Source organism: Phoca vitulina, unplaced genomic scaffold (genome assembly GCF_004348235.1).
Source record: "Phoca vitulina isolate PV1807 unplaced genomic scaffold, GSC_HSeal_1.0 scaffold71, whole genome shotgun sequence".
Classification (NCBI taxonomy): domain Eukaryota; kingdom Metazoa; phylum Chordata; class Mammalia; order Carnivora; family Phocidae; genus Phoca; species Phoca vitulina.
The window spans coordinates 10494739-10507826 of record NW_022589774.1 but is presented as its reverse complement, the minus strand read 5'-3'; the positions used below and the strand labels follow the sequence as shown (position 1 = coordinate 10507826).

General features: G+C 42.3%; 1 protein-coding gene across 2 annotated transcripts in view; it reads right to left on the bottom strand.

Annotated features, from left to right (window-relative positions):
• RGL1 (ral guanine nucleotide dissociation stimulator like 1) overlaps positions 1 to 13088 on the bottom strand; it is a 231790-nt gene that overhangs the window by 110404 nt on the left and 108298 nt on the right. The window contains exons 1-2 of one of the 2 annotated variants that reach the window (XM_032393205.1): positions 1995 to 2118; positions 844 to 954 (exon numbers count right to left, since the gene is read on the bottom strand). In XM_032393205.1, the coding sequence (XP_032249096.1) occupies positions 844 to 954; positions 1995 to 2021 (138 nt within the window). In that variant the 5' untranslated portion in view covers positions 2022 to 2118. Of the gene's footprint in view, positions 1 to 843; positions 955 to 1994; positions 2119 to 13088 lie in introns of those variants that run through there. The other variant, XM_032393204.1, reaches the window with a different exon arrangement.

The following is a 13088-nucleotide window of genomic DNA, read 5'->3' as shown; positions in this document are numbered from 1 at the left end:
TGATCCTGTCACTAAGCTTTCCATTTCTCCCTGGGATGTGTTGAAGGAGCCATTAGGTGGTAACAGATAACTCACGTGATCCCAACCAAGATTGCAGAACCTTGGTGGAAAAAGTCTTGCTTATGGAAGCAGTGTTTCCCCAAAGACCCAGCACTCTGTGCCCACTACACATGAAATCATGGGCACGACACATGCATTTGTCTCCTCACAGGCTGCAAAGAGGAGGTAACAGTGGGAAATCTGCCACCACCTCCCCCCAGTAGGAAGATAGGCAGATCCGGAATGGTCTGTCCCCTGAGCATTCTGGGTACTTGGTGAAGGTACAGGAGGAGAGGGGCTGTCAGCATCAGTAGGGGGAGGACAGGGAGAGAAAAGGGTGCCATCTGAGCCAAACTGCTTATGGCTCTTGTCTAACAGAGTGCTGCTTTCTGGTCCTGTTACTGCGTGTCACTTTCTGCCACGCCACCCCCACTCTATTTACCAAAGACCTCAAGATGTTTCTAAGAGGTTCTGAACTATTGACAAACCAAGGGAAGATGCTTTGGGAAACATTAAGTACAAAAACAGACCTGTACAGCTGGTGCAAACACTCGGTCATTGGCAGTTTCCTTTTTAAGGCCAAAAAAGAAGGAGAAGGAGAAGAAGAAGATGAAGAAGACGAAGAAGACGAAGAAGAAGAAGATGAAAAAGAAGAAGAAGAAGAAGAAGAAGGAAGAAGAAGAAGAAGAAGAAGAAGAAGAAGAAGAAGAAGAAGAAAAGCCTGCCTCTGCTAAATAATGATGATATTCACAGAACAACAGACACTGCAACTCCAAAGTTCGCAGTCTCTCCGGCTTTACTCACCCCTAGCCATCTTGCTCCTTTATTGGCAGCCTGTTGAATCTGGACTCTTTTGAGGGTGACATGGTACACAGCGCCTTCCTCTACCTCTTCACCCCAGTCCTGAATCGAGCTCTGCCAGGGGGTGGGATAAAGAGAAAGAAAAAGAGTATTTTTTTTTCCTCTCTGCTAACCACAATCTATCCCAGCTGCTTTACTGCTTTCACCAGCACTCAGGGCACAAGATGGGCTGTTCAAAATAAATATTACCATCAGAGCAATATAAGACACATTGCGATAGAGGGAATGCTGAAATTTTCTTGGCTCCCAGTCCTTTCCTGTGGTATCAGGATCCCCGGACTTTTCCATGTAGTTCTTTTTCCTAGACTCACTCACATATCTTAGGTTTTGTTTTGCTTTTTTTGTTGTTGTTGTTCTTTTAAAGTCTTTTCTTCCCTTAAGACACTGTGATTTATTTAGTCCTGGTTAACTCCCCTCCCCATAAGTAAAAGGAAAAATAATTCGTTGGTAGAAAAAGTTGGTACTACTTTCATAATGGCTCAGTTATTTGAGCATACTACATTTTAAACTCAGGCACAAACAAGTGTTTAAAATGCCAAGAGTCCTCTCTCCTTTGGAAGTGAAATGCTTCCCAAGTGTCTTTTTCTCCTCTTGCTGCGTTGGGACCCAAAGAGTGAGCGCGGTCGGGGGTAGAAAGTTATTTCCGTAAAATAATCTGGCAAGTGCAAAAAAACCAAAACAAAACAAAACAAAAAAAAGCAACACAGCATCATGCAACTTCAAGTAAGACGCGTGCAGCGACTCCCTGGATTTCCACGTCCCCAGCTAAACCTGAAGTTGTGTTAAAGAGCCACTGGGACGCAGAGGCGCTCCCGGGGCCACCCCGACTAACAGTTCTCGGTCCTGACAAGTTTTCCCTTCCCCACAAACAGCTGCCCCAGACACACCAAAGGCTACTGGCGAGAAAGTAGGTGCGATGAGAGGGAGAAGACACGCCGAGAGGAAGGCATACAAAGCAGAGCGAGAAAGCCTCAGCTCCCGAGCAGGGGATCGGATGGCTGCGTTCGCTCCGAGTGAGTCCAAAACACGCCCAGAGAAAGCGGGAGAAGAGTCCCCACCAGAGAAGCCTCGGGAGAAGGCAGAGCTCTCGTTACCATTTTAGCTTGCCAAAGCAATTTCATTCTCAGGTTTCTCTCCGGTCCGCGGCCGCGGCATGGTGCGCCCTGCTCCGGGGCCCACGCAGTGTCGGCCGGCGCGGCCGCCGCGCCCCCAGCCCACCGCCCGCGCAGCCGCCGCGCCCCGAGCGAGCACAGACCCGCGCGCTGCCCCCGCCGCCGCCGCCGGTGCGCGCGACTCGGGCCACAAAGGGAGCGCGGCGAGCGAGGGCGCCGCAGACTCCTCCCCGCGCCGCTCCGCCGCTCCGTGATGTCAGGCTTTCCTGTTTGTGCTCCGAGCACACTCGCTTTCTGGAATCCCATGCATCAAGTGAGCATGCAATAGTTTCAGCAGCTCCGAAGGCGATCGGGAAACAACCCTTTCAAGGTGCTCGGGTTTCCTGGATGGTCACCAAACTGCCAAAAAGAGACCGGGTGCGGTCGGGGGGTGGGGGGGGGGGGGGGGGGGGAATCCAAGTGTGTGTCCTCTTCCTTCGCTAAGAGATAAAGGGGGAGGGGGCAGTGCCAAAAGGATGGGAGGAGAGGGTCAGGAAAACTTTTGTTACCTCCTGAATTTAGATTAAATCAGAGCTGCCCCGAAGACAGGAGCAGTACTCCAAGCCAGGAAGTTTTTCATTAGGACAAAAAAGAAATGGTCGGAGGATATTCCAAAACCCATGCCCAGGGGCTGTACCCGGTGCTGCATCAGCATGCTGCCAACAGGAAATTGCTCTGGACTTTCTTCTACCACCCATTATGATAAGGCTCATCCATAGTAACTGGCCACTGTGGGTGGGAAGGAGACGAAGCAGGAAAGGGTTTTGCTGAGACTGACAGCGTGGAAAGCGAGCCATCAGTGGCCCGGGAGGTTCTGTGAGTTTTTGTGAGACAGCCATGGGTTGAGCTTTCCTACAGAAGGGACACAGCAGAATCACAACAGCAAGGAAAGAGCCCTTCATGAGGAGATTGCCGGGGGGAGTTTTGTCATAACAGAAAGATCTGCTACCAGGACAAAAGATTATAACATCTTTTGGATCCAATTTTAATAAATCAACAGCATGATACCAGATGATAATGTATTCAAACTTTGGCACATGACAGAATGCCACACCAATTACAAGAAACCTTAGAGTTCATGTCTATAATACTATTCCCCCTAACTGGATTCAATCACCTTTAAATTTGTTTTTAAAGCCCTCTCACTAATTGCCATGCTAAGGCGTAAGGCTAGGATTTGGTTCCGTAATAAATACATCATGAGCTGAAAAGCTGGAGAATCATGTATACTGATGTTCCCAGGAGAGCAGAATAAATGACAGCGAGGACACATCAAGGAGAAACAAAAGGATTTTGGACACTTGAGAACATCTTGAAGTCACTCAGCCAAGTTTCTCTCAGATAACTAGAACCTACTCAGCTCAGTAACTGTGGAGAGAGTGCATGCTCTTTTTATAAAACCCAAGTGGTTGTTTCTATAACTTAAAAAAAGTAAAAGCACATAGACTAGATCCTCCTGTGATCACCAGGACAGAGTGTGCCCAGCGTCTAGAGGAAAATCATGTGGAGGCCCGACCCCCCTCCTCCTTAAGCCATCTCCAGGTCCCCTGGCTCACCCCTAGAGGACCTACCTATTCAGGGATCTCAAAGATCACAAGATGCACCTGAGGACAGTTAAGCAACCCATAAGATTAACTTCACCACTACTTTAACCCGATTTGGGGCTGTCCATTTCGAGATGACTGAAAATTTTTCACTTCAGGGGTATCAAGCAGTTTCTCAGCCCCGCCCCTCGCAGGAAGCCTTCCCAGACAGAGCAGCTTATAACTCACAAGGCCCCGCTCAGGTTTCAGATCTCATCACCCTCTTTTCTACTCCACCAATTCCCTGGCGGGCCACTTGGTATATAAAGGGAAAACAGGCTTCAAGGCAAATGGATCCAGCTTCAAATCCACACTTAAATTAAGAGTGAACTTAGGGGTGGGGTGCCTGGGCAGCCCAGTTGGTTGGGCCTCTAACTCTTGGTTTCCACTCTGGTAGTGGCCTCAGGGACTTGGGATCGAGCCCCATGTCGGGCTCGTGCTCAACTCGGAGTCTGCTTGGGATTCTTTCTCTCCTCTCCCCAACCCCCTGCTCGCTCTCTCTTGCTCTCTCTCACACTCTCTCTCTCTCTCTCTCAAATAAATAAATAAATCTTTAAAAAAAAAAAGAGTGAACTTGGGTGCTACCTCCCTGAGCCTTAGTTTCCTCATCTGTAAAATGGGAAAAACATCTATCTATTAAGTTTGAAGAAGGATTAAATGAAAAATGTATGCAAATTATCACATGGTAAGAGATCAAAAAAAGTTCCATTCCCGTATCATTGCACTTCTCCCAAACTGTATTTTCCCAGACTCACTGAAAAGTTGTGTATGTATGCAATGTGGGAAAATCTGAAATCATGTCTTCTTACTAAATTACATTATAATTTCAGAGAGGTTTTCCAAGAATAACTGTTTGTATTTATACCTGATAATGTGTATGTGATTTTGTTCAATGCGGAGCCACAAAAAAAAAAAAGAAAGTCTGGTTATACTAGGTAGTGCAATCAAGCATTGCATTTTACAATTTTTAAAATATTCATTTAAAAATATTTCACCTGTAGGCAGCTCAGACAGTATTACCTTATTACACATACCTTTGGGTTAAAATACTCCTGGCCAATATGTGGGAAGGATAAACCAGTAAGCCATTTATAATTAAGTTTGAATTTATTTACCAGATTACCTTGCCCATGACCTAGCATGGTCCTAAGAGGACAGGTCAAGTTTTGTTAAAAGGAGATCAGCAATTTTTGTAATTTTCAGTGTACAAGTCTTTCATCTCCTTGGTTTAGCTTATTCCTAAGTTTTTATTCTTTTTGATGCTATTGTAAATAGGACTGATTTCTTAATTTCATTTTTGGATTGTTCATTGTTAGTGTGTAGAAATGCAATTGATTTTTATATGTTGATTTTGCATCCTGCAACTTTAATAAATTCACTTATTAGTTCTAACAATTTACTTGTGGACACAAGTAAATGGAAAGACACCTGGTGTTCATAGATTTGAAGGCTTAATATTGTTAAAATATCCATGCTTACCCCAAGCAATCTACAGATTCAATGCAATTCCTAACAAAATCACAATAGCATTTTTTACAGAAATAGAAAAAAAATCCTAAAATTCATATGGAACCACAAAGGATACTGAAAAGCCAAAGCAATCTTGAAAAAGAACAAAGTTGGAAGTGTCCCAGTTTCTGATTTCAAAACATATTACTAAGCTATAGTAATTAAAACAGTGTGGAACTGGCATAATGACAGACAAATAATAAAACAATGGAACCTAATAACCCAGAAATAAACCCAAACATATATAGTCAACTGCTCTTTGACAAGGGTGCCAAGAACACACAATGGGAAAGGGACGGTCTCTTCAACAAATGGTACTGGGAAAATTGGATATCCACCAAATTCCTAGAATACATAGGGGAAAAGCTTCATGACACTGGTCATGGCAATGAGTTCATGGCTGTGATACCACAAGCATAGGCAATAAAGCGAAAATAGATGAGCAAGACTAGATCAAGCTAAAAAGCTTCTACACAGCAAAGGAAACAATCAACAGGGTTAAAAGGCAACATACCAAATGGGAGAAAATATCTGCAAACGACATATCAGATAAGGAGTTAATATCTATAACGTATAAGGAATTTCTACAACTCAACAGAAAAGATATGCAAAACAAACATAAAACAGCCCAATTTAAAAAGGGGCACAGAATGAATAAACATTTCCCCAAAGAAGAGATACAAATGGCCAACAGGTACATGAAAAGATGCTTAACTTAAAGCATCCCTAATCATCAGGGAGTTGGAAATCAAAACCACAATAAGATATCACCTCACACCTATAAGGATGGCCATTATTCAAATAAACAAAGAAAAAAATGTTAGCTAAGATGTGGAGGGGAGGGAAACCTTGTATACTGGTGGTAGGAATATAAATTGGCTCAGCCATTATGGAAAAGAGTTCCGAGTTTCCTTGATAAACTAAAAATAGAACTACCTTATGATCCAGCAATCCCACCTCTGCGTATTCATCCAAAACAACTGAACTAAAGATCTGGAAGAGGTATTTGCATGATTTGCATGATCAAATTGCAGCACTATTCATAATAGCCGAGATGTGAAAGCAACCTAACTGTCCATCAATGGATGAACAAATAAAGGAAATGTGATATGGACACACCTACTACGGAATTTTATTCATCTTTAAAAAAGAAGGAAATCCTGTAATATGCCTACTATATGGATGGACCTCGAGAGCATAATGCTAAGTGAAAGAAGCCAGTCACAGAAGGACAAACACTGCTTCACTTATGTGAGGTATCTAAAGTAGTCCAACTCATAGAAGCAGAAAGTACATGGGGTGCCTGGGTGGCTCAGTCGGTTAAGCGTCTGCCTTCGGCTCAGGACATGATCCCAGGGTCCTGCGCAGTAGGGAGCCTGCTTCTTCTTCTGCTTGCAGTTCCCCCTGCTTGTGCGCGTGCTCTCTCTCTCTGACAAATAAATAAATAAAATCTTAAAAAAGAAAGAAAGAAAGAAAGAATGTAGAGTGGTGGTTGTCAGGGGCTGGGGGAAGGGCAAAATAGGGAGCTGCTGTTCAGTGTGTATAAAGTTTCAGTGATTCAAGATGAAAAAGGTCTGGAGAACTACTGGACAGCATTGTGCTTATAGCTAACATTATGTGCTGCGCACTTAAAAATTTGATGTCGGGAGGGAAGCAAAGATCAATCCTTAAAACACAGGATATTGCTACGGATTGTTTCATATTGCCATATTTGGTGGTCACTGATAAGTCGGTAGCAGTACAAGGATCCTAGGATTTCACAGGAAAGAGGACAGATATATGGAAGAGCCCCAAATTGGAGGGAAAAACTTTCTTACTTTACAGTTTCACCAGAGCCAATAAAGAGATAGCTGGTTAAGAGCAGACATAAGCAGCTGATTCTTTAAGAGAATCTACCTACAAGTGGAAATATGTAGTTTATATATTCCCTCTATTCATTTATCTATTCACTGGCCTCTCTTCCTAGATTTTATTCTACCTCTCCGGATGCAAGAAAAAGTGAAAAATACAAAAACTATGATAGAGTGTACTTATGTAGGCAGCATGACATGGAGTAATACTTATGTGCCGGGTGAGTGAGGGGACATCTGGCATCTGAAAGCCAGAGTTTGAATCTCAGTTCTAGAAGCTTTCCAACCAAGGGACTGACCTTCACTTCTCACAGCCTGAGTGTCCTCATCTGTTCCCCTTCAAGCTTATCAGGAGTGTTAAATAAACTATTATATAAAGCACCAAATCGAGTTCTTGGAATATAAGAGGCCTTGAATAAAAATGTATCTCCTTCCCTCCCTACCCCCCACACTCTTTCCCAGCATGTTCTTTGCATGTTTGGTTGTTTACTTGGATAATAAATTATTAATAAATAAATAATTTCTGCATGACAGAAAAATAAGGACAGTGCAAGTATAACAGACATTGTGCTTGGAAATAAATACTTAGGAACTTGTCTGGAAAATGGCAACATTAGTGTGAGATGGTAAGATACGGGAAGGCCTTGGTTTTGTCCTCAAACTCAATGCTGGACTGTAAGGTCTTAGGCCCAGTCAAAACTTTAGAGGAAAACAGTCCTAAGAGAGCAGTAAGAATAACAGCAACAACAAATATGTGAAAAAAACTAAAAAGCAAGAGGTCAGGATTCTCCTTCCACACGTTAGCAGCGCTGAGTGCATATCGCCTCTACTTGCCCATAGCCCTTACCTAAACAGATGAGTTTGAAAACCTTTCTTGCTTTGAGTGAAATCAACAATGGCCCTTTTGCAATATTTTATTTATAAACTATATCTTCAGCAATTTGTAATTCCCTAAAACTTTTTGGTGGAGGACGTAAGCAAATAAATCTGCTAATTCTTAACCCCTTTCCTCCAACAATATCAATGTATTGTCAAACTGCGAATGACTGAATCCTGTCAACCTCCCTATGAAACACTTCTTCCTAGTCTTCAGTCTTGCAGGCTGGGTGGTTCCTCAATGAACTTTCCATATTCAGCCTCCCACGATTAGCTGGGCATCCCACTATGGTTGCTCCCAGGTCTGCTAACTGGGGTTGCCCCCATTCACCTCCTCTTTGCTTGAACTTTCGACCTTGCTTTGCAAAGGGTAAAGAACCAGTCATGCTTGGTCAAAGATGACTTGCTTCCATTTTCTGAGGGCCCAAAGTGCTTTTACTAATTATCATAGAGATACTACAAATTAAAAATTCTCAATGCTCTGTTATTAGGTTCTCTTATTTAGGCAAGCAAATTACAAGCCAATTTTAGATGGACCTATTAGAGCTAAAGAAGAGCCTGCCACAGCGGGTAGAAAATGAAGACAGTAGAAACATAAACAAACAGCACTGGACAGATGGTAGGCCAAAGGCAAAGGACTCCTCTGGCCATGATGGCTAATATTTTTCAACTAATAGTTTACCGATCGCTGGCATTTACTCTTAATTGATGCTGATGATACTTGCCTGAGGAAGAAGTTAGTTATTGGAATACTATTTGTAACTTGGGCTAATGAGCATTATTACCTCATCTAATTATAGATTTCTGTAAAAGAAAAAAGGACAGAGATTTAAGATGGTTGAAAAGATCAAAACATCCAACAGTCATCTCAGACATGATGCCAGGTCTGTGTGATTTATAATAAAACCTTCTGCAAAGTGGAGGATGGGTGACCTGATGCCATGAAGGGCTTTGACCAAGATTCTGGGTGGAGCTGGGAGGAGGGCAATTAGCCAAATCATCTCTTGTTTTAGGCTAAAGGAACAACCTTTTTCTATTATAATGGTACTGAAGTGGTACTGAAAGCTCAAATGAACCAGAAGTGCTAGAACATCGTGACTAAGAGTGATGGCTCCAGTCAGAAATACCTAGATGTGAGTCCTAGATCCCTCACTCCTCTCTGAAGTAAGATCTTTCATATCCCTAAACCCACACAAAATAGGAATACAAACACCTTCCTCACTGGCCCACACTGAGAATTAAATGAGAGAATACACATCAAGCCTTTAGCACAGTATCCAGCACCAAGGTAAATTCTCAGTGAATGTTGTCTGTTGTTGTTTTGGTCAGATCAACAATTTGCAAAAGCTAAGGGAGACTGCCTATATTAAAACTCAGACACATATATCAAGTAACTCAAGATTTTGCAGCTTGAAGCCAAAAATTCATGTTGCAGTGAACCCAGAAAGAACTGTAAGCCCCACAAACTGTTCAGTCAATGAGCAACATTTACTGAGTTGCTATGAAGCACAGAAAGATACTGTGCCTGGTATTCTTGCCCACCTCATTCCACCTCCATACAGTGACCAGAGTGGTATTTTCAAATCACCATAGCATCCCCTCCTATTCTTAAATCCCTCCAATGGCTCACCATTGCTAAGGATAAAAACCTAAATCCTTTTCATATCCCACAGGGCCTTGCCCAGGTTGGCCCCTGCCTACCTCTCCAGGCTCCTTTCGCTCAATTCTACATACATTCTCTGAGCTCCAGCAACCCTGGTCTTTTTGCAATGTCTTCACTACATCTGGCCCCTGTCCATTGCAGAGCCTTTCCACCTGTGATTCTCCTTCTTGGGACACCCCTCCCTCTTCTCCTCTCCCAACTGGGTTCAATCCCCCTATTATGTGCTCTCCTGGCACCATGATCTTCTCTTTGTAACTCCACCACAGTCATAATTTTACATTTCATTGTATGATTATTTGATAAATGTCTGTTTCCCCCAAACTCTATGAGGGCAGAGGCAATTTATTTTTTTTCTCTTCATGGTTCTCTAGCACCTCCCACAGTGCGTAGCACATGGGAGATGCTCAATAAATAACTATGATCGATTGATAGGTACAGACACATAAAGCCATGCTGTAAATTCAGTAAGTGCTTTGTAATTGTTGAGTGATACAAATAAATCTTAGATGTTGTCTCTATCTTAAGGTTGTTTGTACTCTAAAAGCAAGGAAAGGACATCAGGGGAGAAACTGGAAAACGACTTCATAAAGCCACAGATCAGCAAGTCCAGATTAAGACAACAGGGCCAACAGAGCAATGTGTCACTGAGAGGACATGACCACCTCCATCAGGAGGCACACAATCCTAAAGGACTTGCAGGTCATTACAGTCTTTACTGAGATTGTGTTGACCATGACTTTTGAGGAAAAAGAGAAACATGGACTCAGAGGAAGAAAAGACAGACTTTCAGCAGGAGAGATGGCAGGTCAGAGGATGGTATTTGGTTGGAGAAGAGGCTCATATAGTCAGATAAAATAGCTGGATGGCAGAGATTCTGGCATTTTTCTCAAAAGGAAATCGAAATGATAAAACAGACGGTGAACAAGACGATTATAATACTTGTCCATAGGTTGGTCAGAGGGGGACAGCATAGAGACAGAGCGATCTGACAGGAAACAATACAATAAAGTACATACATGCCAAACAATTAACACCTAGGCTGAGACAAGGATTTTGAACTAAAGAAAGGAACTGGGGTGACATTTTGGAAAAATAAATGTCACAACTTAATGACAGGCAGCATGTTGCAAGTAAATGAGAGGGGAAAGCAAGGTTTTAAGACTAGGATTGACAAGGGGACATGGAAATAAAGAGAAATAAATAATAAAGGACTCTCCGCTTCCAGGAAGAAATATCAGCTCAGTTCTGGGGAGAAAGAAAAAGATATTGAAGAGTGATAGGAAGGAAAGATAAACACTAGACGCAAGTAGTTGCAAGTTACTATGTATACGGGAAGTTGTTCAAGACCATGAATTCCCATGATTCCTCCTGAGTGAAAGAGAAGCAGAGTCTACACAGTCTCAAGATGCACCCACAACTGAACACCAAACAAAAATAACCAGAGAGGAAAGCAAGAGGGAAAGAGGAACAAGGAGAGCTTGGGTTATGGAAACTAATGCTGAAGGAAAGCTCACTGTGATTAAAAATTCTCAAATACACTCAAGTCAGTCTTGGAATACAGTCAATGGACTTTAGAATGCTTCAAATGACAAGCAATTTATCTCCTGTCATTATCACAAGACGCTACACATATTTGACGAGGATTTTCCCTGTTTTTAAAAACATATACATTTTTTTTCTAAATTATCACTGGTCATTCTATTCTGTGACACTCTTCAATAAAATGTAACCAAAGTTAATTGAAAGTCTTAGTGTGGTCAGTTACATAACACTAGAATTGCTGAATAGCTTAAATGCAGTGTTTTCCCAGAAATATTTGTCTTTTGGATGAAACCAAGAATGGAAAGTTTCTGCCTTAAAGGAGAACTTTTGAGAAGGTGGAAAGGAAAGAAAAACATATATAACGGAAGTATCACTTTAACAATAATTAACCAGTATGCTGCAAACAGGAAACTACTCCCACAGAAACACACAAGAACACAAAGAAAAGTGAATTTTACCACTTTGGAGAGCTGATTGTGGATTGCACATCAATTATCTAATGTCTTTTTTTTTTTTTAATATTTTGTATCTTTTTTTTTTTTAAGATTTTATTTATTTATTTGAGAGAGAGAGAGAGAGCACATGAGAGGGGGGAGGGTCAGAGGGAGAAGGAGGCTCCCTGCTCATGTGGGACTGGATCCCGGGACTCCAGGATCATGACCTGAGCCGAAGGCAGTCGCTCAACCAACTGAGCCACCCAGGCGCCCTTATCTAATGTCTTTTTAAAAACCAGAAAATATCTCATATATTGCCTTTGCCAGGAATAAATTTAGACAGATCTTTGGTTCTTGTTATTTGCCTGTTACACTGGCAGAATCAACTCATGCTAACCCATACTGATCCTGTTTTGTCTAAGACATGAAGTAAGGTTTATAGGATGGAAATATGTTTAATTTGGGGCAGGAGACGGGGTGGAGTCATTACCTTGGTTTATTTAGGATCTTCTAGATAGGCAAATAGCTACTGCTCTAGAAATCTGCATATAGCCCTCACTCCTTTTCCTTCAAAGACAGTGTGCGTGCGTGTGTGTGCGTGTGTGTGTGCGCACACGTGCTGTAGGAGGCAGAACTGATAGGCTGGCCTTCATCTTGAACCTTAATCATAGAAGATAATGACTGCTCCGAAATAACATAAAGGCACTGTAAAGAAATGACAGAGCAATTATAAGTTACATGGCAACCTTATAACAAAGTAAGTAATATACTTCTGCCTTATAGCCAAATAGGTCATCTATTTTACATTATTCAAAGGAATTTCTCCCTGTAACTTGCCAGGATGCCATCCTATGAAATTAGCACATCCTGTGCCACAGGAAACCACACCACCCTTGGTTGAAGGCTGCATGACCTTAGCATGAAGACCAGCTGGCGTTCTTGGCATACATGCCCAACTTCTGCTCAGTTTTTGGTCTTCCCCACCTGAAAAGACTTGCAGGGAAAGTGGGGATTGGGCAAGCAGTGAGAAATTCCTCAATTGGATTAGTTCTATAAATCTACACCAGACTCAAGCTGCCCCAAGAGGGTACAGAAGGCCCTAGAATCAGTTCCAGGTACTGAAAAGAGATTAAATTCACTGTGGGTGTAGAATCCAAGAATTCCAGGACAAAAGTGGACCTCCCAGGATGTTGTTATGACAGGGAACCCTGTGGACAAGGGCATCATCCTAGGATCAGGGAGTAACAAAACAGAAAAAGCCTGGTTCTATTATCTCATAGAACAAAGTTACCAGACCAGTCCTGGACTGCCTATCTCTGGACTGTTTTGCAAGAGAGAAAGAGAATTCCTTCTTGTTTCAAGTGTTATAAATTTGGCTTTCTGTTACAAGCAGCCCAACCTATATCCCAATTAATATACCTATGAAATAGAACAGAAATCAGTAAAGGTAAGAGAGTTATTTAGCTAGAGGCGAGAGCATTCTAAGCAATTCTAAGATTTACTGTGATATACTCTGATTCGAAAATTGTTCTGGGCTCTAAAAGGGATTCCTTTACCTATTTATTAACTCATTCATGCAA